This window comes from Pogona vitticeps, chromosome 2 (assembly GCF_051106095.1).
Source record: "Pogona vitticeps strain Pit_001003342236 chromosome 2, PviZW2.1, whole genome shotgun sequence".
In the NCBI taxonomy this organism is placed as follows: Eukaryota; Metazoa; Chordata; class Lepidosauria; order Squamata; family Agamidae; genus Pogona; species Pogona vitticeps.
Window position 1 is genome coordinate 134895679 of NC_135784.1, and position 22980 is coordinate 134918658.

A 22980-nucleotide genomic window follows, 5' to 3' on the forward strand; every position below is an offset into this window, starting at 1 on the left:
TTGGCCAAGCATGTCTCCAGAACTAAACCCTATTGAGCATCTGTGGGGCATCCTGAAACAGAAGGCGGAGGTGCGCAAGGTCTCTAACATTCACCAGCTCTGTGATGTCATCATGGAGGAGTGGAACGAGGGCTCCAGTGACAACCTGTGAAGCTCTGGTGAACTCTGTGCCCAAGAGGGTCAAGGCAGTGCTGGAAAATAATGGTTGCCACACAAAATATTGACACTTTGTGCCCAACACTTTGTGCTGTGGATTGGACATTGTCACTTAGGGGTGTACAGTGGTGCCTCGCATAGCGAGGTTAATCCGTTCCGGATTAACCTTCGCTATAGCGAAACATCGCTGAACGGGACAGGGAAAGCCACTGGAACGCATTAAACATCGTTTAATGCGTTCCAAAAGGCTCCTTTACTCACCGTTCAGCGAAGTTTCCTATGGCCGGCAGCAATTTTCGCGCCCTCGTTAAGCGAGGGGAGGGCGCGAAAACACTGCGTGCGGCCGTTTTGTCCGCCGAACAGCTGATCGTCGGGGCTTAGTTTTGCGAAGATCGGTAAGCGAAACGCTTACCGATCTTCGCAAAGCGAGTTTCGCCCTATCTACGCGTCACTGAGCGATCGCATTAGCGATCCCAAAAAAGGGATCGCTATGCGATTTCGTCGTTGTACGGTGCGCTCGTTAAGCAAGGCACCACTGTACTCACTTTTGTTGCCAGCAGTTTAGACATGAATGGCTCTGTGTTATTTTGAGGGGACAGCACATTTACATTGTTATACAAGCTTTATACTCAGTGATTTACATTGTAGCCAAGTGTCATTTCTTCAGTGTTGTCACATGAAAAGATATACTAAATATTTATGAAATGTGAGGGGGTGCACACTCACTTCTGTGATATACTGTACATGAATTTGATTTTTCTCTGTTGTGGACAAAATACTGTTCTGTAAATTAAGCCTGTGTAAGGTGGATGACATTACCAACAGTCAGAGATCTTCAATAGAGTTCCTGCTTCCGTTCCAGGACTCACATGGCTTGCATACAATGAAACTAACTGTAATTCAAGTTGGTTGCAAGACAGAACCAGGAACTCTTATTTACCAAAACTCTCCCCATGTGATATCATCACCATTACATAGGCATAATTTATGGAACATGATTCAACTTCTGTGATGTTTGTGTTTTACTACTTCTGGTGATTTTTAATACACTGTTTTGTTATTTTAACTCTTACATTTTTTTCTGCCTAAAAATACTCACTTAAGGAATAGGTAACAAAATTTAAGTGAGTGAAAAAATTGGATCATAGGCATCCTTCAGTCTCAAGAGACTATGGTAACATGCTCTGAATCGAGGAGTGTCCTCTCCAGAACATGAAGCCCGGGTAAGGTAATGTGGAGGATAGGCTGTTACCCAAGCAGCAGATCCCCCCTCTCCACATTGCTGAAATGATCCAATGGAAAGGCAAGAGCCAATACAACTGGTTCCAGCAATGTCGCAGGAGTTGGCAGAACTACACATGCTGCCTTCGGGACTCCAGATCCGGATTTTGCCTCGAGGTTAACTCCTGAAGCCTTTTCCATAAGTGGATATAGCCACAAGGCAGTGGAGGTTTGAAATCGGAGTTTTCCTTCTCCTAGATGGGCTGCCTTCCATGGCTGACGAGCCCCACCTACCCGGCCTGCTCTTTAGTGCAAAAGTACGATCTGATCCTTAAAACTTTCCAGACTCCCAGGCTTATGCAAATCTAATTGGCTTTCCTATTTACCATATTAAGGCCAGATACAAAATTTGAGAATTTCGCGCGCCATTAGGCGCGCGGTCCTGGGACACGCTCTTTTACAGCAGGAAGTCCCACCCCTAGGCCCCACCCCCAGGCCATGTGGTCAGGAGACAAAAAGCAAGCCCAGGAAAAAAAAACTCAGCAAGGCATCCATGCAAACAGACCTGGCCTTCGCCCTCAGCCCAGCTTCCTAGAGAAAAGGGTCCTGGGTCCTGGGACACGCTCTTTTACAGCAGGAAGTCCCACCCCTAGGCCCCACCCCCAGGCCATGTGGTCAGGAAACAAAAAGCAAGCCCAGGAAAAAAAAACTCAGCAAGGCATCCATGCAAACAGACCTGGCCTTCGCCCTCAGCCCAGCTTCCTAGAGAAAAGGGTCCTGGGTCCTGGGACATGCTCTTTTACAGCAGGAAGTCCCACCCCTAGGCCCCACCCCCAGGCCATGTGGTCAGGAGACAAAAAGAAAGCCCAGGAAAAAAAACTCAGCAAGGCATCCATGCAAACAGACCTGGCCTTCGCCCTCAGCCCAGCTTCCTAGAGAAAAGGGTCCTGGGTCCTGGGACATGCTCTTTTACAGCAGGAAGTCCCACCCCTAGGCCCCACCCCCAGGCCATGTGGTCAGGAGACAAAAAGAAAGCCCAGGAAAAAAAACCTCAGCAAGGCATCCATGCAAACAGACCTGGCCTTCGCCCTCAGCCCAGCTTCCTAGAGAAAAGGGTCCTGGGTCACGCTCTTTTACAGCAGGAAGTCCCACCCCTAGGCCCCACCCCCAGGCCATGTGGTCAGGAGACAAAAAGCAGGCCCAGGAAAAAAAAAACTCAGCAAGGCATCCATGCAAACAGACCTGGCCTTCGCCCTCAGCCCAGCTTCCTAGAGAAAAGGGTCCTGGGTCCTGGGACACGCTCTTTTACAGCAGGAAGTCCCACCCCTAGGCCCCACCCCCAGGCCATGTGGTCAGGAAACAAAAAGCAAGCCCAGGAAAAAAAAACTCAGCAAGGCATCCATGCAAACAGACCTGGCCTTCGCCCTCAGCCCAGCTTCCTAGAGAAAAGGGTCCTGGGTCCTGGGACATGCTCTTTTACAGCAGGAAGTCCCACCCCTAGGCCCCACCCCCAGGCCATGTGGTCAGGAGACAAAAAGAAAGCCCAGGAAAAAAAACTCAGCAAGGCATCCATGCAAACAGACCTGGCCTTCGCCCTCAGCCCAGCTTCCTAGAGAAAAGGGTCCTGGGTCCTGGGACATGCTCTTTTACAGCAGGAAGTCCCACCCCTAGGCCCCACCCCCAGGCCATGTGGTCAGGAGACAAAAAGAAAGCCCAGGAAAAAAAAACTCAGCAAGGCATCCATGCAAACAGACCTGGCCTTCGCCCTCAGCCCAGCTTCCTAGAGAAAAGGGTCCTGGGTCACGCTCTTTTACAGCAGGAAGTCCCACCCCTAGGCCCCACCCCCAGGCCATGTGGTCAGGAGACAAAAAGAAAGCCCAGGGGAAAAAAACTCAGCAAGGCATCCATGCAAACATACCAGGCCTTCGCCCCAGACAAACTACTGCTTAGATATTTGACTTCACCAGATATTCTCAGTCAGCCAACAATACTCAAGGGATTATTCCTGATTATGGTCATTTTTGCTTCTAAGTAAAGGCTTAATCTTGATTCTGCTCTCTCAGAAGCCATCTCCTTAAATCCTGGCAGTTATTTTACAGCTTTACACTCCTGAATATGGACATAAAACAGACTCTTGTCCTCTTGGACCCTTCCCAACCCACAAAATATACCAGGGTGAATAAAAATCAAACTGATTTTAAATCATGTTTATGATTTAAAATCATTTTTATTTATATAACATCAAAAATCCATTTAAAAATTTTAAATTATTATTTAAATTGAGATTTAAATATATCTGATTTAAATCAAATTCATCATCAATTTTAGTTGAAGCTGATCAACTATGATTCTTACAAGACGGAGACCATTTTCTGTGCTGCAAATCAGAACCAAGAGAGCCAATGTCTCAGCTGACAAAATGGAATTCCAAGCAGCCCATGTAAAACCACACACTCATAACTTGGAATTAGAGCAGCAGTGGCAGCCTTCCAAAGGATGTTTCCTTCCATTCTATTCTCAAGGCACATATTTTATTTATTTATTACAAATCACCCTAGCTGTTTTACCACCTCAGACTTCAACCTTAACATGTATTCCAGCTATATTTGCTTACAAACCTACCAAGGTTTGGGGTTCAAGTTGATCTAGCACTTATACATACAGCTTTCCTAAAGCAGCAACTTGAAAAAATGTTTTTAAAAATTAAGATAAATTCAAAGCAATGCTGAAATTCACTTCCAAAACACAAACCAGATCTGCATAATTACATACATACTGTATACACATTGACAGTCACTATACCTTAATACAGAGGCAGATTTTGTCATCTCAAATCTGCTTTGCCTCAAATTAGCTTTATTGAGGATTCTATTTCATTTGATCTGAAATCCTACACATCTTTATTTGGCAATAAGTCATCCTTGAATTCAGTGATACGCACTTCTGAATACACATACAGTATGCAAGATGGCACTGGAAGAGTCCAAGATAGCTTACACATCACTAAAAAGAATGGCATGCATCACTGGAAAAGAAGGGGGGGAAAGATGTTGCTTTGCAAAAACTACACATTCTAACTTTTCAATAAAGCTGTATGAATAATTGTTATAATTTAAACAAAAACGTATCTCAAATGAATGAGGCAGACAGTAACCAAGTGACTTGTGTGCCTCCTGAATCTGCTGTCCGGATACTAACTGTGGATTAGTAATGTCAATTTTCTTTATCTTTAAATAACATTTAAACTTTACTGTATGGCTCCTTCAAATGGAGGACACACTTAAAAGGAGGACTATCCTGTGGCAGCTCTTCAAACAAAGGACTGTCTTCTCTGAGAGGACACATGACCATCTGAAGTGGGATCTTGAGAAATTCTAAAATGCTATTAACTCTCTCCATAGTTAAAATGTATAAGGCAGTCAGATGCCAAAGAGAATGGAACTGGTGCAGCTTTAAGAACTGTATAGATACATTTTAAAAACCCCTTCTTCTACACCACTATTAAAGGTGTAGGAACCTTGCTGTGTTTTACAGCTGATCACCATAACAACGCATTATCTGCTTTCACAGAATTATTTTGACTTGTCTTCACTACCAGGATTTAAGGTAAATATCCAAGCCTGAATTGGCCTACTCAAAAAGGGGACAATTCTCAGAACCAGGCCCCATCTCTTTTTAACTACGGCCAGGTTCTGAACACTGTACATTAATTAGCTCAACATCTGTGACAGACAGTGTGCTGGAAAATATAATAAGAATTCCACTTAAGAACACAGGGTAAAGTTATCAACGCATAGAAAGAAAAGTCTTGCTGACAGGACAATATGGCTTCTACAAAGATAAGCATCATTACACTAGTTTTCAGTCCTTCAGGAAATGTCAACAAGCATGTGCATGATACGGTCTGGTAGAGAGGCTCCCCCAAAAGACCTCTCTAAATTGACGAACTGCATTAAAATGGCAAATGTGGTTTTACATACATGTTGATGGTATCTCCAGCTGGTGATGAATGCAAAAAAGACATTCTGGGTTTCCAGATGAAAATTTCAAAACAGTTTGTAATTGCTATGAAAAAGCAAATTGTCAAGTAGGAGGATCATTAGGAGATGGTTGATGTCACAACAGCTGTATTACAAATCTTTGGTTTGACTATGGTCCGATTCTGGGAACTACATCTGGGAAAAGATATTACAGAACTGGAATATAAAGAGAAAAAGATGTATCTCCCCAATAATGAGAACCTACAGTGTTAAAGACCTTTGAATCTTAAGGGTAAAACAAGACAAATGTCTGTGGGGGATGTTATGATGAATTATGCACAGTGTAGAGAAAGTGATATAAAGAAATACATCTCTCTCTTTTCATCCAATGAACAGTGAAAGATTCAAAAGGAAGTAGAATAGGTATAGGACCTTTGTATTTTTGGACTACAGTTCCCAGAAGTCTACAGGAATCTCTCAGACAGAATTTTAGGGACTTTAATTAAAAAAGCAAAGTCCTCTCAGGTGTTCTGATTCACTTATAGCTGAAAAATAAAGGCTCCATTGGATAGGATGAATCTTCATGAAGCTGGGCAAAGTGGTGGGTGGGGCTAAGTTCTGTGGGAGCTGCAAGGCATTAGAAACTTGGAAGTTTTCTGAAAGGTACCCTGTACGAAGCATAACAAGCAGGAAAAGAGAAATTTATAATAAGAAAACTATTAGAACTTTTAGAAGGAAGCAGTAAAGAGCAATCTATACATCAGCTCAAGTGGACATTGGCTGTTTAGCAGCCACTTAACACTAGTTACTATATATGTTATAGCTGATCTCTATCAGGAAATCAAAGCAGTCCATGCATAACTTGGTGCTCAACAACAGAAAGCACTGCTACTCAATTAGACTCTCTGGGCCTCTTTTCACTAATGGAAAACAAGAGTGGGATGCTTCATATAGATTTAAAATCTTTGAAGTAGAGCATAAAAGGAGTTATACCATATTCTTGCAAACACATATGTTTATTATTTGTGAGAGCCTTTTTTAAAATTAGAGCAACCAGTCTGAATTGTTCCAAGAAATTATGTAGATAGATAGTCTGACAGGTGAATTGATTATATATATCCTGCCTCCTTGATGCTGACAGCAATAGGACAGATCATTCCATCATTAGTTTCTTAGAGTAATGTAAAAACATCTTGGTTTCCCATTTCTGTAGGGAAAATATAGCAAAATTTTACTGAACTAATTCATTTATTTATTTAAAATATTTTACCCTGGCTTTCTATCTTAAAAGGACCAAGGGGGGCTTGAATCATTAAAATACAATATTTAATACAAAAACAGTTTAAATACTAAAAAGGATCAAACAAATATCACTCTGAGAAACAGTAAACAAAAGCAATACCAAATGTGTCTGTTCACATCCCTGCCCAGGAAATAAACATACAGTATAACAGAAGGCAGTAATCAAGATCTACGCTTCCTATTCGAATGACACCATAATGGGCCTCACCAATGTCACTGAGAATCTCTAGGGCTCATTTACTTGTTCATCTGCTAAGATCTATGTTGTCTTCTGCCAGCAGTGCCCTTTTGCATTCTGCACAGGACAAGCAAGACAATCTATATGCAAGAGAATAAATAGTAATATGACACCAGAAGCAGCAAAAAAAAGTTTCAGAACTTTCAATCTCTCAAGACATCTTGTTACAGAAATCAGAGTAAGTACTGCGGGGGAAAAGGAACTACAACGGAAGATTCAAGAGACAACTGAGCCAGGCTACATTCACAGATTCCAGTGTACATAAGGACAATTAAATAGAGACCAAGGATTCTTGGCACATTTTATATAATAGCACTCAGAATGTTTCCACTGTCTGTGGTTGAGCTACAACTAAACAATTCTCTTCCTTGACACATCATCACCTCAGCGCAGCCATTTAATTGTTAACAGGATGTTAATATAATTAGCACTTTTCACTGATCACATGATAATTGAAGAAAACTCACACTGAAATATCATGTTTCCCCGAAAATAAGACAGGGTCTTATATTAATTTCTGGGCTTATTTTCAGAGGATGTTTTCTTTTACAGTCATGTCATCTTCTGGTTGCTGCATAATGGTGGAGGGTGGGGTTTCACTTAACTAGGGCTTATTATGGGGGTAGGACTTATATTACGAGCATCCTGCAAAATCATACTAGGGCTTATTTTCAGGTTAGGTCTCATTTTCGGGGAAACAGGGTAAATCTGTTACTCATTAAGGTACCCTATAATTTTGTTTTCATTTTTTGCTGAAAGTAACTGACATAGTAACCCTGTTGATACTCAAGAGCTATTTTCTTGACTTTCACATTCTCATACAGGTCATTTATTTTCTCTCACATTGGAGCTAGAAAAGTTGGTGTCTCAGGGTAAATCTGTGTCAACATTGCCTCTAATTTTTACCCCTGCTGTGCAGAAGCATTGCCCGTCTGTGCAAGGGGAGCAGGGTTCCATCTGAAACCCGAAAGTAAACAGGCACTGACCCTGGCTGAGACTGTGCGGTGCCAATGTAGCTCTGTGTGCCCGCGTACCTTAGAGGGAACCCTGATCTATGTGTACATTTTTTAAACATTTGCAGTCACTCTACTGCACAACTGTCAGTGCATGAAGTTACATGGACTGAGTTTTTCTTGTTTTGGAATGTGCCTTATTCTCAGAGATTCACAGAATTCCTCTTCTGGTCCAGTTAATAAAACAATCTATATTTAGAAAAGAAAACTTGTGTATTTACACATAGGTACCATCAGTTGCTACATCAAAAACTGCAAGTATAAATCCAATGCACCGACAGGTACAAATCCCAGCATCAGTACTGCTGAATGCATGTTGCTTGCCCATACACTCTAGATAGCCACTGCTGAATAAAGCCCTGAAATGAAACATCATTACCAGGCCTGACAAATAATAAGAACAAGGAGGAAGAGAAGCAAATAGGATAAAGCTTTGATTAGACTAGTTTTGTCACTAAAGATGGGACTGGCATTCAAGAGAAAATAAGACAACCATCTGTCAGATATATTTTGATGTATATTCCTGCATTAAGCAAGGGGAGGAGACTAAATTGTAGTTACTCTTCCTCCTTGCTTTAACTAGCTGCTTGTTCCCTTTCCCTGCCATCTTGGCACATGTAGTAGTGATGACATAAGGAAGAGGAAAGGAGTACATCCCATGCTTGCCAAAAGGCAAAATGAAGATGAGGAGAATGAGGAGTTACAATGAGTGGAAAAGCAGCAGCTGAAGCCAGGGCTGCTAAAACTGAGGGTGATCCTGTTAATGTACATTAAAATGTGCACAGGTTTGACAACACTGACAATCTGTACTGTATTCAATGGAGTTACATTTAATATGTGAATCCACCTACTTTCTGACAATTCCCAATACAGTGGTGCCCCGCAAGACGGGCGCTCCGTTTAACAATGAAACCACTTGACGTCGATGTTTTTGCGATCACAAATGCAATCGCAAATTGATGTTCCCTATGAGGGAATTTCGCTTTGCGATTATCGGTTCCCTGCTTCAGGAACCAATTCTCACAAAGCAATGATTTTTAACAGCTGATTGGCGGTTTCAAAATGGCCACTGGGTAAACAAAATGGCCACCCCCGCTGTTTTCTGGGACGGATTCCTCACTGCACAGGCAGCGAAAATGGCCGCGCTATGGAGGATCTTCGCTGGACGGTGAGTTTCCAGCCCATAGGAACACACTAACCAGGTTTTAATACGTTTCTATGGGCTTTTTAAAATCACTTTACAATGTTTTCGTTTTACAGAAATTTCGCTGGAATGAATTAACGTCATAATGCGAAGCACCACTGTAGTTGTGAAGAAAAGAAAAGCTTAAAGGATGAAATCCTGTTGCTTAGAGTCTTGAAGTAAGTCACAACTAGAGTAGGTATACTGAATCAATGCAGATCTGTTGAGTTCGGTTGTCTGTAAGTTGCACTGATTCAATAAGCCTACTCTAGATGTCAATTAATAAATTAAGCATCAAGATTTCAGCCACTGGCCAACAATTTACTGGTGGTATGAGCTTAGCACCTCTGTATGCACTGGATCAGTATTAAAAACATTAAAACAAAATATCCAGAAAAACTATTTATGTGTATTAGCAGAAAAAACCACTAGAGGGAGTGAGGGACCATGCTATGAACACTTGTTCGTGAAGAATACATAACATGGTCTCTGGTACCCTCTACTGGCCAGTTCTGTTGATGCATATTTAAATAGTTTTTCTGATTTATTTCCTTTTACCATGCTATCGAGAGAAAGAGAGAGAGAGAGAGAGTAACTTTCTGTCTCTGGTTTATTCCCTCCTGCTCCAAACTGCCCCAGGGGAATGGGGAGAAAGGGGGGGAAGAGAGAGAGAAAGCCCAGACCAAATCCTAGATTTCTTCTCTGATTTGCTGAAAGTGAACTAACCTGAGAACTGCTTCCCACCAGACAGTGCTGTTTGCTACCAGACAATGCCATAAACCAATCACAAATGAAGCTTGGGGGTTTGTTTAGCCACTCCTGCTTGGAACAAGTGCAAATGAGTGAAAAATGTCTACCAATCCATCTATGACAAGCCAGGATTCCTGTGGAATCCTGGTTTGTTCTGCCATGCAAAAACATCCACAAACTCTCATGATGGACAATCCCTTCAATTATTTCAATTTCTCATGCTCCAGAAACACGTTAGTCCTAAAAATAAGCTTTTACCATTTTTCAAGAAACAAGACTCCTGGTCTTAAAAAATGTAGTGTATTCACATGCTGAATTTCTTTTCACCTAATCATAAAATCAATAAAACAGTTTTAGTGCTAGATACTCCAGAAAATCTGGAAGCAGCGTTTATAACATGTAAAACTACTACATAGTGTCACATTTCCACTTCAGGAAACATTCGAAACAGCAATCATTTGCTGTTATATTTCCAAGCATCAGCATGAATATTTATTATTTCCTCGAATAACCCATTCACAAGAATTAAAACAAAGAAATAAAGAATCAAGATATTCAGAATCAAGATATTTAGAAAAATGCATTTAACATACATTGAAAGCTCCTGTTCAGAAGAAAGGAAACCATGTTGCCTTTGTGCAAAATTCAGCATCAGCACTGCATAATATCTTTATTAAACCACAAAATATGTTAAGGAGGACAAACTTTCAAGTATCTCAGCGCACCAATTTTTGCAAACCTTCCTTGTACAATCCAACCCATTATACAGTGGTGCCCCGCATAGTGAGGTTAATCTGTTCCGGATTAACCCTCGCTATGAGGAAACATCACTAAACAGGACGCAAAATGCCATTGGAACGCATTAAACTTAGTTTAATGCGTTCCAATGGCTTCTATACTCACCGTTAAGCGACGTTTCCTCATAGCAACGCCATTTTCGCGCCCTCAGTAAGCAAGGGCAGGGCGCAAAAATGGTTGTGGCGGCCATTTTGGGTCATCCGGCGGCCATTTTGGAGCCGCCAAACAGCTGATTTCCCGGCGTCGCAATGCGAGTTTTGGCCATAGAGGCCATCGGTAAGCGATCGCATTAGCGATCTCAAAAAAGAGATCACTATGCGATTTCGTCGTTATACAGTGTGCTCGTTAAGCAAGGCATCACTGTATATACAGTATGGGCAATGTACATACTGCATCCTGATTTTATATATTGTGTACATCTGTGGTTATTGTTTTAAATTATCAAGCTCATACAATACGCAAACATTCACAAGTAAATGAAACGTTTGTTTCATCTGGTCTTATCTAGACTAGAGTACTGCTGGATAACTCGGTGGTTTCGGTATCTGGCAGTGGAATCACAGGCTAGGAATCTGATTCTCCTATATATCTCCTTAACAGGGACTGGACTTGACAATCCATATGGGCCCTTTTCAATTCTGCAGTTCTAGGATTATTATTAAATGTGAGAAAAGCCAAATAAAATAAACATTTTAAGCCCTAATCTATAGTCATACATAATTGTCAATGTTATCATTAGGCTAGGGCTATGACATACAATATTTTATCTGCAACCTATATTTAAACATAAATTCAAATGTGTTTATGAGTAATCTGGTGAGGATTACATTGTTTTTATTTTGCCTGGAAAGTTATATTTTGACTTTTGTAAGGTGCTGTGTTATATTTCTGCTTAATTTTGTAACAAACTGTTATATTTTGTTCCTATTTTGGTTGTTGGTAACCCTCTTGATGAGCCAGCACACGACATGGGAGACAAGTCTGCCTGAATCACCTAACAGGATGCAGCAGCTGAGGGTAGGTATGCAGTTTTAAGAGATGAAACAAGTGATGTAAACGGAAGGTACGTAACTAATGTTATTATTGACACTCTGAAGCATGACAAGATTGATGAAATATTTCTTCTCACACATTAACCTCTGCAAAAAAGTAAACAACCCCACTATTGCTATGATCTTTGAAAATTCCATAAACTATTCTCAGCAGATGGTGTAAAAAGGGGAACATCTTCCTCTTTGTAACAGACATCACTCCATATATAACTATGGCAGCCAAGGGACTTAATTTTATCAAAAAATGATCATATCACATGCCTTGCACATAGTTTACACAGAGTGGCCAAAGAGATTCGAAGCAACTACAGTGGTACCTCAACTTACGAACATCTCCACTTGCAAATGTTTTGAGTTATGAACAGCTCTGTTTGCAAAACGTTGCTTCGACTTGCAAACGGAGCCTCGACTTATGAACGGAAAAAAAAAAAAACCTTTCCTGCACTTTTTTTTAAACCTAAGTTCATCTTAGGTCAAAAGAAGAAAAAAATAAAAAAATTATCCCCTAGTAGTAGAGTAGGGATTAACCGGCTTTGCATTAGTTCCTATGGGAACTAATGCCTCTACCTACGAACAGTGCCTTAATATACGAACAAAAAACAGCCTAAACTGATTAAATGGTTTTCAATGCATTCCTATGGGAAATCTTGCCTCAACTTACGAACTTTTTGACGTACAAACACCGTTCCAATACGGATTAAGTTTGTAAATCGAGGTACCACTGTATCTTGATGTAATTTCAAATGGGAAAAACTGCATTAAAGCTTCACTTCGAGTAAAAAAGTTCAAAGAAACTGCTCCGACTTTGGTTCTCCCCCCTGCAACTTGTTGTGATGTATTGGGACTTGACTGGATGGGGCTGGGTATTATCCACAAATTATGATTCCTTGTTGCCGAGAGTTAAAGAATCTGACTGTTATGAATCTTCCTCCATCAAAGTTTTGTAAGATTCCTTTTCAGAAACTTTGGCTGGAAACTTGGCATATACTGTATAAAAATCGAACCTCAGTGAATTATCAAGAATAATCACCCTTCTTGAAACTGTAGAAATGGAGCTGAGTGATACACTGAAAATTGTGAAACAACCTGAGGGTGACTTAAAGTGAGCAAAGCGGAAAGCGGCTGAAAAAATTATGAACTGTAATGAGTACTACAATCTGGATTATTCAACACTTCGTAAAATAAGGAACATTCTAAATAAACTTGAAGCAAAATTTGATGTTTTTTGAGCCACATTTTTCTCCAGATGAGTTGGCTTTTTTCAAATGGAGTTTCTCCAGATACAAGAACATACTGATGGACAACAGGAGTTCTGACTGATACTCTCAAGATGCATGTGATCAATGCAATTCTGCTGTTCACAAAAATTAATCTAAATATGACCATTTTGCTCTCAAAATGTTCATCTGATTCCTTCAACACTAGCACTTCTGAACTGAAAGTGAAAAAGAATAAACCTTTTAAATTTTATGTAAGTGTATAAGAACAGATTTTTAAAAACTGCTTGCTAATTTCAGAAAAATTGTAAAGTCATATTTTGGTTTAATTGGTCGTATTTAAATGCTTGCATATTTCTGACATTTTAGATCACAGAAATTCTTGACTTAGTTATAATTCTAAGTCATACATCTTCATAATTCTTTTTAGAAACACAGCAACGATGTAGAATTCACACTATCATGTTTCATTTATCTTGACAATCAATAGTTTAACTACAAAGGCCTACCAGTCCTAGTACACTTGTCGTAATATTGTTACTAATATTTTAAAAAGTGGCATTAAATCAATTCCAATTTATTTTGATCCTCTGCAGGGTTTTCCAAGCAGAGAGTATTTATAAGTGGTTTACCATTCAATTCTTCTGGGGGCATCTTGGAACTGTGCAGTCTCCAAAGAGTATGTTGCAGAAGCCACAGTGGGGAATCAAACTTCTAAGGTCTGGCTCCTTAGCCAGGTGTTGTCTCACTGAGCAATTCAACTAGCAGTGAACTGTACAACTTCATTTTGTAGTAAACATGCTCTTGCAACCTTTTCCAAAAAGACAAAATATTCCAAAAACAATAGGTACATTATGGAAAAATCCAAATACCACTTCAATCCTCCAAACACAGAATTAAAGCAATTCTGTCTTAATATAAAACTTGAAGCCCCAGGCTACTCCAGAATTATCCCATTGACTTTATTAGATATACAGTATCTGTTTTAATACTGAAGCTTTAGTGTAAGAAATTCATAGTGTTAAATCAAAAGACCTTTATCTGAAAACATTCCTAAATGTTTCTTTTAAAGAAAATTTGTTGAGATAAATGAAACATAACTTCCCATAATTCATACACATAATTATTTTAACCAGTTTGATCATCTTCATCAGTGGTTCCCAACCTTTTTTTCACTTGTGTACCCCTTGGCAACCCATTTCCATAAATCACACCCTTCATATGAACAAAAACTTCGTACTTAATATGGCTGCTGAGCTCACAGAACTGACTTATACACCAGTACCAACATGACAGCACTCAAATGTTCCCAAAGTGGAAAAAAGTGAAAGCCGAGCCTCAGAAGGGCACACCACCAAGCATGCATGTTGTACTGGCATGTTTGCAAGGCGTTGTATTTAGGAGGGGACTCCCCATTACTCGCCAAAATAACAAAGCAAGGGTCACAGAGCTTTTCTCCAGGTTAAATAATGAAGAAAACCCACTCTGCCACTCATAATAATCTTCAATCAATTCCACAACTGTTGACTTTCATCTTCTTATACTGTTAATATCTGTGCCTTTTCCCATCATTATTCAGTTTTCTCACATAACCCTAAATGTGTTGGTTTGTATCCCTAGGGGGTACATGTACCAAAGACTGGGAATCACTGATCTACGTAATTGGCTGGTATACTGAAGAAAAGCAACATTATATCCAGCAGTGGAACAAGATGTGTGAACTGCATGCATCATGCCTGTCAAATTTTAATGTAACAGTCTGCTGGGGACAGCCATAAGCACTGCATCCACAGTTCCACAGATGGAGGGAAATCTGATTAGGTCAAGGTTAGACTTGCAATTCTATAGAATTAAAAGAACAAATGCAAAAAAGCATTGGCTCAGATAATATTCATAAAGCTCCTTCAGTAGAGTGTTCCCCAGAAATGTTCCACTTAGGATTCCATAAGTGGAACATTGCTGAGGGGCACAGTCCTCTTGAGTGCTTCCACTGGCAGAATAGGGGGTCTTTGTTCCTAAAGGTTCAGAAAAGAGTGTAAGGTTGCAAAAAAAAAAAAATGCACAGAAGAGCAAAACCAGAGTCTGCCATTTTTGTAGAGTTAGTTAACATGTCAGAATATAACTGCTGAAACCACAACAACATTTTTACACTCACATTGGTACACCTGTCTACTTGAAGAAACTGATCACTCAATCCCTTACATGTGAATGTTCACATAAATATTGTAAAAGGTCATTTCATAAATCATATGTAATATGCCAATAACTACATTTGATCTCCAGCTTCAATACAGTTAGAGTTTTCTTCCCATTATGAAGTGACTCATTGTTTTCCACCCCCCTACCCTCTATACTTCTCCTATTGCAGAATCTCTTGTACTATCTCCTACGTAAACTCTCTCTTATGCAAAGCATCAAGAACCAACCTGCAGATTATAAGTAGGAGAGCTAGTGGACAACTGATGGGTAAACATTATATATCATACTCATATGTTCAGTGCAAGCAAAACTTTGTTTCAGTGCTTGAAATAAATGTTACAAAAAGTAAACTAAACCTGCACCATGCATATGCTGAAATTTAATGCACTCACAGAGCTGCCCATCAATTATAGGATCAAGATGCAGCATAAATCTGTATGATCTCCTCTAGCTTTGGTTTCTTACAACAATGGTTTTTTATAATACCAAAATTGAGAGTATGTTTTAAGTACTCTCTACAAATCAGGGTGTCACTATTAACCAGTAGACAGAGATAAATTAATGGCCACAATTAATAATATTCATATGCTGTCAATTCTGACGTGGTGACCCTTTTTAGGGTTTTCTAGGTGGAGTGGTTTAACATTCCCTTCTTCTGGGGGCGCCCTGGGACTGTGTAGCTTGTCTGAGGCCACATAGGCTGGCTGTACTCAGAGGAGGCTCAGTAGGGAACCAAACTCCTTAACTCTGGCTCTGCAGCCAAATACTTAATCCGCTGAATTATCCTGCCAGCTACACATGCTGTATGAACTAGACCATGTGATAGGTAAAGGTTCCCCTTGACAATTTTTGTCCAGTCGTGTCTGACTCTAGGGGGCGGTGCTCATCCCCGTTTCCAAGCCATAGAGCCAGCGTTTTTGTCCGAAGACAATCTTCCGTGGTCACATGGCCAGTGCGACTTAGACACAGAACGCTGTTACCTTCCCACCGAGGTGATCCCTATTAATCTACTTGCATTTGCATGCTTTCGAACTGCTAGGTTGGCGGGAGCTGGGACAAGTGACAGGCGCTCATTCCGTCATGTGGATTCGATCTTATGACTGCTTGGTCTTCTGACCCTGCAGCACAGGCTTCTGCGGTTTAGCCCACAGCGCCACCACGTCCCTCTAGACCATGTGATATTAATACATAATTCAGTCTTCAAGCTTTAATTTTTAAAAGGAGTAAGGTAACAATTTTCTAGACCTTATTGTTGTAAAGATGTGCAGGCCGAAATTGAATTGCATAATTCTTTATTCCTTTCAGTAATCCACACAATAAATTTCATAAGAGTTTTAAAAAAGCAACATTATGTAAAATAAATCATCCAGTTTATCTTTGCCTAAAATTTGGACTTTTAAAGAACCAGCTGCCAAATAAGTACTGACAGCTTTGGCTACCATACACAAATGCAAACATGCAGACAAAACTGTAAACTATATATATTGTATATATATGGTAGCCAAAGCTGTCAGTACTTTTTATTTGGCAGCTATATAAACAGTGTTTTCAATAAAGATCCATCTATTTGATGTAAACAAAGAGCAAGGATTACAGGCTGAGCAAAAATGTTACTTATTGGGGAATGTTATTGGTTGGGTTGATCTAGACAGAGCTCCCAAATCATGGTTTGGCACTGTCACAATAAGCCTTTAAAAACTGTCTTTCTCCCTTACATGTTCCTCCCTTCCTGATTCAAAGTATTGTTTGATCCTGGGTTTCATTTCTGACTCACAGAAATTACACAGGACAAGTCACATTGGGTCCTGCAAGGGAGGAAGGTGGGATATAAACTAACTAAACTACAGTTTGTCAGTTTGAACAAAATCTGCCTTAAACTAGTAAACAATCGTGCTATAAAATAGAATGAGGAGAACATGAGTCCATCATCTTTAGGATCATCAGTTTACAAAAAACCATGGCTAAGTTGCTTGCATTCCAACCAGCCCACTGTCTAAAAGTAACAAACTTCAAGATTTTACTTTAGTCACAATTGTTTACATTTTTACAACATGAAAACTGTTTTCCATGCAAAGATAGCAAGGCTCTGATGACTATATTCTCAATACTCCTCTTGCATTTTTAGAAAGAAAAAAAAGGTTTTTATTCCAATGCTAATTGCTGGAACCAGCTGAGGTTATGGGTTGGCCTAAGAACACAAGGACCTTATCTCTGAGAGTTGCTTCTAACATTAGCTCGCTGTATGATACAGAAAACAGGAGGATTTGATACATCTCATTCCCAAGTACAAAATCCTTTTATATTTTGGGTCTGAATCAACAAAATTGGCATCACTCTTGAAGAAGACAAAAGTATACAAGAATCTAGATCAGGGGTGTCCAACCTTTCACCTTCCCTGGGCCACATTAGAAGATGAAAATTTGGTTTGGGCCACACATACATTTGTTTTGGGCCGCATGGGGGGGTGCACCCCTAGCCGTCCTCCACAGCCCCACTCCAAGCGTGCTTACCGGCAGCTGCGATCTCAGACAACAGAGGCTGCCAGCTTTGACTCCGGCGGCTTTATGGGGCCGGGAGGGGGTCCACCTATTGATGGGGATGGCGCAATGCAGTCACACAGCCCCCCTCTCCCCTCCCGCTCCGTCCTTCCTTCCCTCTCTCCCCCCCCAGTTGTGATGTGCCCCGGCCACATTCCGGCCACAAGCACCGGCAGTGTAACTTGAAACTTAGGAATTCTTTAAAAATAAAAAATTGCACTGGGTCGCATTATGAGTTGACCTGGGCCGCATGCGGCCCTCGGGCCGCGGGTTGGACAAGCTTGGTCTAGATCAAAATAGTTACACTGTGCTGTTAGTTTCATTACTAAGACATTACAAGACCTCAGAATGGCACACAGTATTTTTAAATGCCATTAATAAGGACCGGAACCCCATTAACAGCTTCAATTCACAAGATTCTCAATTTTACTAATACAAGGAAACAGAGCAAAAAACAGCAGTTGGTTGAGATATACCGTGTTTCCCCGAAAATAAGACAGGGTCTTATATTAATTTCTGCTCCAAAAACGCATTAGGGGTAATTTTTTTATTTTATTTTAATTAATTAATTATATATATATATATATTTCTACCCCACCCATCTAGACCAAAGGACTACTCTGGGTGACATTACAAATTTAAAAACAGTTAAAACCAATAAACATGCACTATAAATCCAAGATGGTAAGATGTGAATTTAAGATACAGCAGGAGGGAAAGCTTGTCCAAATAGCCAGGTCTTGAGTTTGCTTCTGAAGACACCCAGAGAGGGAGCCAGGTGGATCTCCACGGGCAAGTTGTTCCAGAGGTGAGGGGCCACTGCCGAGAAGGCCCGGTTCCTCGTCCTTTCCTTCCCGACCTCTCTTGGCATTAGGCCCCTCAGCTGCGTGGCCTGGCTAGAACGAGTGACTCTGGCATAACTGGGTGGGAGAAGGCGCTCTGCCAAATATTGAGGTCCTAAACCATTTAGGGCTTTATATGTAATCGTAATAACTTTGAAATCAACGTGGAAACGAATGGGCAACCAATGCGAGGCAACCAGCATGGGGGAAATATGTTGGTACCTTTTCACCCCTGTAAGAAGTCTGGCCGCTGCATTTTGTACCATCAGAAGTTTCCACGTCAGTCTCAAAGACAGCCCCACGTAGAGTGCATTACAGTAGTCTAATCTTGAAACTACAAGCGCATGGACCAAAGTGGTGAGCGCCCCCACATCAAGATAGGGACGCAGCTGGGCAATACGCCAAAGGTGAAAATGTGCAGAACGGACTACTGATGACACCTGGGGCTCCATGGACACCCAAACTGCGAACCTCATTCTTGGTGGTAAGAGTCACCCCCCCCAAAGGAAAGGTTGGTGGCAAGTCACCCCCCCAAAGGAAAGGGAGTTTCCCAGACCACTGATGTCTGGGGTACCCACTTGAAGGACCTCCATCTTGCCTGGATTCAGCCTTAGTCCATTCACCTGCATCCATTGCTGAACAGCCCCAAGGCAGAGCTCAAGGGACGAGACAGCATCCACTGTTGTTGGAAAAAAGGAGATGTAGAGCTGAGTATCATAAGTGTACTGATGACACAAAGCCCCGCATCCCCTGATGACCCCTCCCAGTGGCCTCATGTAGATGTTAAACAGCATTGGAGAGACCATCAAGCCCTGCAGAACCCCACAATTGAGGCACCACGGGGCCGAGAAACTCTCTCCAATCTGTACTCTCTGGGGACGGTCCTCCAAGAAGGAACGGAGCCAGGCAAGAGCCTGGCCACTGATTCCCAACTCAGAGAGCCTTCCCGGGAGAATACTGTGGTCGATTGTATCAAAGGCAGCTGAGATATCAAGGAGGACCAGCAGGGACATTTTGCCCCTGTCGGCCTCCCTCAGCAGGTCATCAAACAGGGCAACCAATGCTGTTTCCGTGGCGTGGCCTGAAGCCTGACTGGAATGGATCCAGGGCATTGGTTTCATCCAGAATAGCCTGCAGCTGATCGACCACCACCATCTCAACTACCTTGCTAAGGAAAGAAACATTGGCGATGGGCCTATAATTTCCAATATCGTCCGCCGCCAAGCTTGGTTTCTTCCTAATGGGCCTAATTAATGTCTCCTCCTGGAGAGATCCATTAATTATTGCCGTAGCCCATTCAGATGTTATAGGCCTGGTTGCTTTCATTAGCCAGGCCGGGCAAGGGTCAAGGAGGAGGTGGTGGCACGACAGCAGTCAAGTACTCTTTCCACCATGTCTGACGTCATAGGCTGAAAGTAGTTAAGCCTCATCAGGCAAGATGTCTCAGCTTGATCCACTGTTTTCAAATAGGGGGCAAGATCCCGGTGGATGGTCTCCACTTTTGATTTTAAAAAGGCTGCAAATCGGTCATGTGAGATTATATTCAGGGAAAGCTTTATTTTTTTCATGTACAATCTACGTTTATTCAAATACAGTCATGTCATTGCATTTGCGAAGGCTTTCACAGCTGGGATCTAATAGTTGTGGGTTTTTCGGGCTCTTTGGCCGTGTTCTGAAGGTTGTTCTTCCTAAAGTTTCACCAGTCTCTGTGGCCGGCATCTTCAGAGGACAGGAGTAGCACTCTGTGCTCTGGTGAGCACAGAGTGCTACTCCAGTCCTCTGAAAATGTCAGAGACAGAGAATGGCAAAACGTTAGGAAGCACAACCTTCAGAACACGGCCAAAGAGCCCGAAAAACCCACAAAAACCAACAGTCATGTCATCATCTTCTAGTTGTTGCACAATGGAGGGCAGGCTTTCAGTTAACTAGAGCTTATTTTTGGAATAGGGCTTATATTACGAGCATCCTGAAAAATTATACTAGGGCTTATTTTCAGGTTAGGTCTTATTTTCAGGGAAAAAGGGTATGCTATATATTTTTGATTTTTTTCCCCAGAGTAAATGATGTAGCAACACATCAGTGATATGTACTCAATGATTACTTAAAATATTATGTACATTCAAGAAACAGTAGGGCAAGAAATAACTTACATTTTTACACATAGAGAAAGACTTATACACATACAATACATATCAGCAACATTGACAGAGCAAAGCATAAAGGACTGACTTCAACACTCCAACATTTCCTGAGAGAGATTACTGACAATAGGAGACACATGCTCCCACTTTGCAAAAAGATAAAGCTAATAAATGTCAGTCACTGCAATTCTCTGTACATAAATATATTAGCTTTAATTAAACTACAATTTTGTGTACACTTACTTGAAATAAGGTCCAAAGCAATATACACCCATAAGATAAATAATGCGTTACATCCTAATTCAGGCAATTCATTCACACAACAAATATTTCCCATCTCCTTCCGTCTCTCCATGTACACCCTAAATAACTTCTGAGGATCTCTCAATATTATAAAATATATTTTGGGGAAAACAGGGGGGACACTTCACTCTGGTAGCAGATGTCATCACATTACTGGATTGATAAACTCAGATTTCATCCTATACAGACAGACCTAAACACATCATTTTTTTCCCTGTCCACCAGGAACTTTGTAAAATCTGAACTATGTTTTTTAAAAGAAACTGCTTTATCTCACAGTTGTGAACAGGTATCTTAAAAATAATCACAAGTTATCCTTGAGGTATGCATGCATGCATGTCTAAACAAACAAACAAACAAATTCAACTGTCATTGAACTAGCTGGAATTACTAGCCAAAACACACTGTCCAAAAACAACAACACACGTTATGGATAGCCAATAGCATTTATCTCATTATTTGTGACCCAGAATAATTTGGATACACTTTGCCTCAAATTAAGCTATGCAAAACCGTAATGCCGTAGAGGTAGTATACCAGAACCAGCTACAGCAGCCTCCACCTTCTGTTTTGGAAGTCAAGAGAAGTCTGCTTGGCCATAGTCTTATCACAAAATTAAGTAAGAGGTGTAACATCTTGTCGCAACGGTCCTAGCCACAGGATATGTCACATATTTTAAAATATGTATCCTGCCTCCCCTGTGCTTGAGAACCTTCACAAGACCAGTAACCAACAGGTCTCTGTTATGTAAAGGCAAACTGCTTCCCAGTCCTAAATCATCTGTGGTCAATACTCTGCACTGCATGATGCCACAGGATACAAAAGATGGTTATATGATGCTCCCCTACAATATTGTACTTTGGCAGTTGTAACATGACGAACTACTTTGCATAAGCATTTCAATAGTACAGGTGATAGTATACTGTTAAGGTATTTACAGACACATTTTTTTTTTGCTGGGCCACATGCCCCTAGAATTAAGCCATAAGAAAATTTAGCTGGATTTCTCAAGCAAGCTATGACAATACTTTCTTCACAAAAACACAAGAATGTACTGGCTAGTTATTTCAGAACTGAAACTACCCCTTCATTTTGATATTTCTTATCAAAATAAACATTTAGTATTATAGTAAACTGGTAGATTATATTAATATTTTTAAACTTTTAAAAGCACCATACACGTATTTTGAATGTATGCCACCTGATAGTCTTGTGAGACTCAACATCTTTTATTTTGTAACATCACCTCTTCCCAGCACTCAACAGAAAAGACACTAGAGATTACTATTAACATTTTAATCAGTCCTCTAAAGTGAAATACACACATCTATCCATAGGTCTCAGCAAGGGAAGGCACAATCTCTTTGCACAGGACTTTTTTAAAAAAAAAATCTCTTGTTGCAGGAAAGACTTTTCGATAAATAACGGAAACTCTTTTGTGTTTTCATGACAAGCCCAGAACCATTAACCGTCCACAAATAACTGAGCAGAATGGGTTTAAAAAAAAAAACTACATATATAGTGCGTACATAGATCACTTGATTCTTTCAACAAGAGGCATCCCAAACCATCTTGCTTGCGGATATGGGACAAGGCATTAGCATAACAGGCGGAAGGATAACGGCTGGCGGGGAAAGGGAGAGAGAGAGAGAGAGACGAACCAGGAGAAGACCTGGGAGGGAGAGAAAGGCGAGGGAGAGAAGAGGGAGCCCGTAGACCCCCTACCCTACCCTACCCGAAGGCCATCTCTGGGCCAGAGGAACCCTGAGGTGCGCAAGGCGCGACGCATCCTGGTCAGGGCGCGCCTCAGCCTCCTCTGGGGGGGGGTGTGTGTGTAACTGCACGCAGGGTGGCGGAGCGCGCGCCCGCACGAGAAAAAGCGCCAGGGGATGTCAGCGCCTGCCCCGCCCCCTCCCACTCGGGCGGCATTCCACCGGCCCAGGCCGGCCGCGACCGGTTCCAGCCGGTTCCGGGTGGGCCGCAGCTTTCCGTGCGCGCGTGCTGCACGCTGCCCGCTGACGTCAAGCGTGTGGAGCGCGCGGGCGGAG

The 22980-nt window shown here is 41.4% G+C and overlaps 1 protein-coding gene across 7 annotated transcripts in view; it reads right to left on the minus strand.

The window, feature by feature from the left end:
- The window catches only part of UNK (unk zinc finger), a 74664-nt gene that overhangs the window by 51370 nt on the left and 314 nt on the right, over window positions 1-22980 (minus strand). The window contains exon 1 of one of the 7 annotated variants that reach the window (XM_072990526.2): window positions 22668-22797. The exons of the other annotated variants lie outside the window; for them this stretch is intronic. Coding sequence (XP_072846627.1) covers window positions 22668-22678 — 11 coding nt within the window. The 5' untranslated portion in view covers window positions 22679-22797. Of the gene's footprint in view, window positions 1-22667; window positions 22798-22980 lie in introns of those variants that run through there. 7 annotated transcript variants of the gene reach the window in all.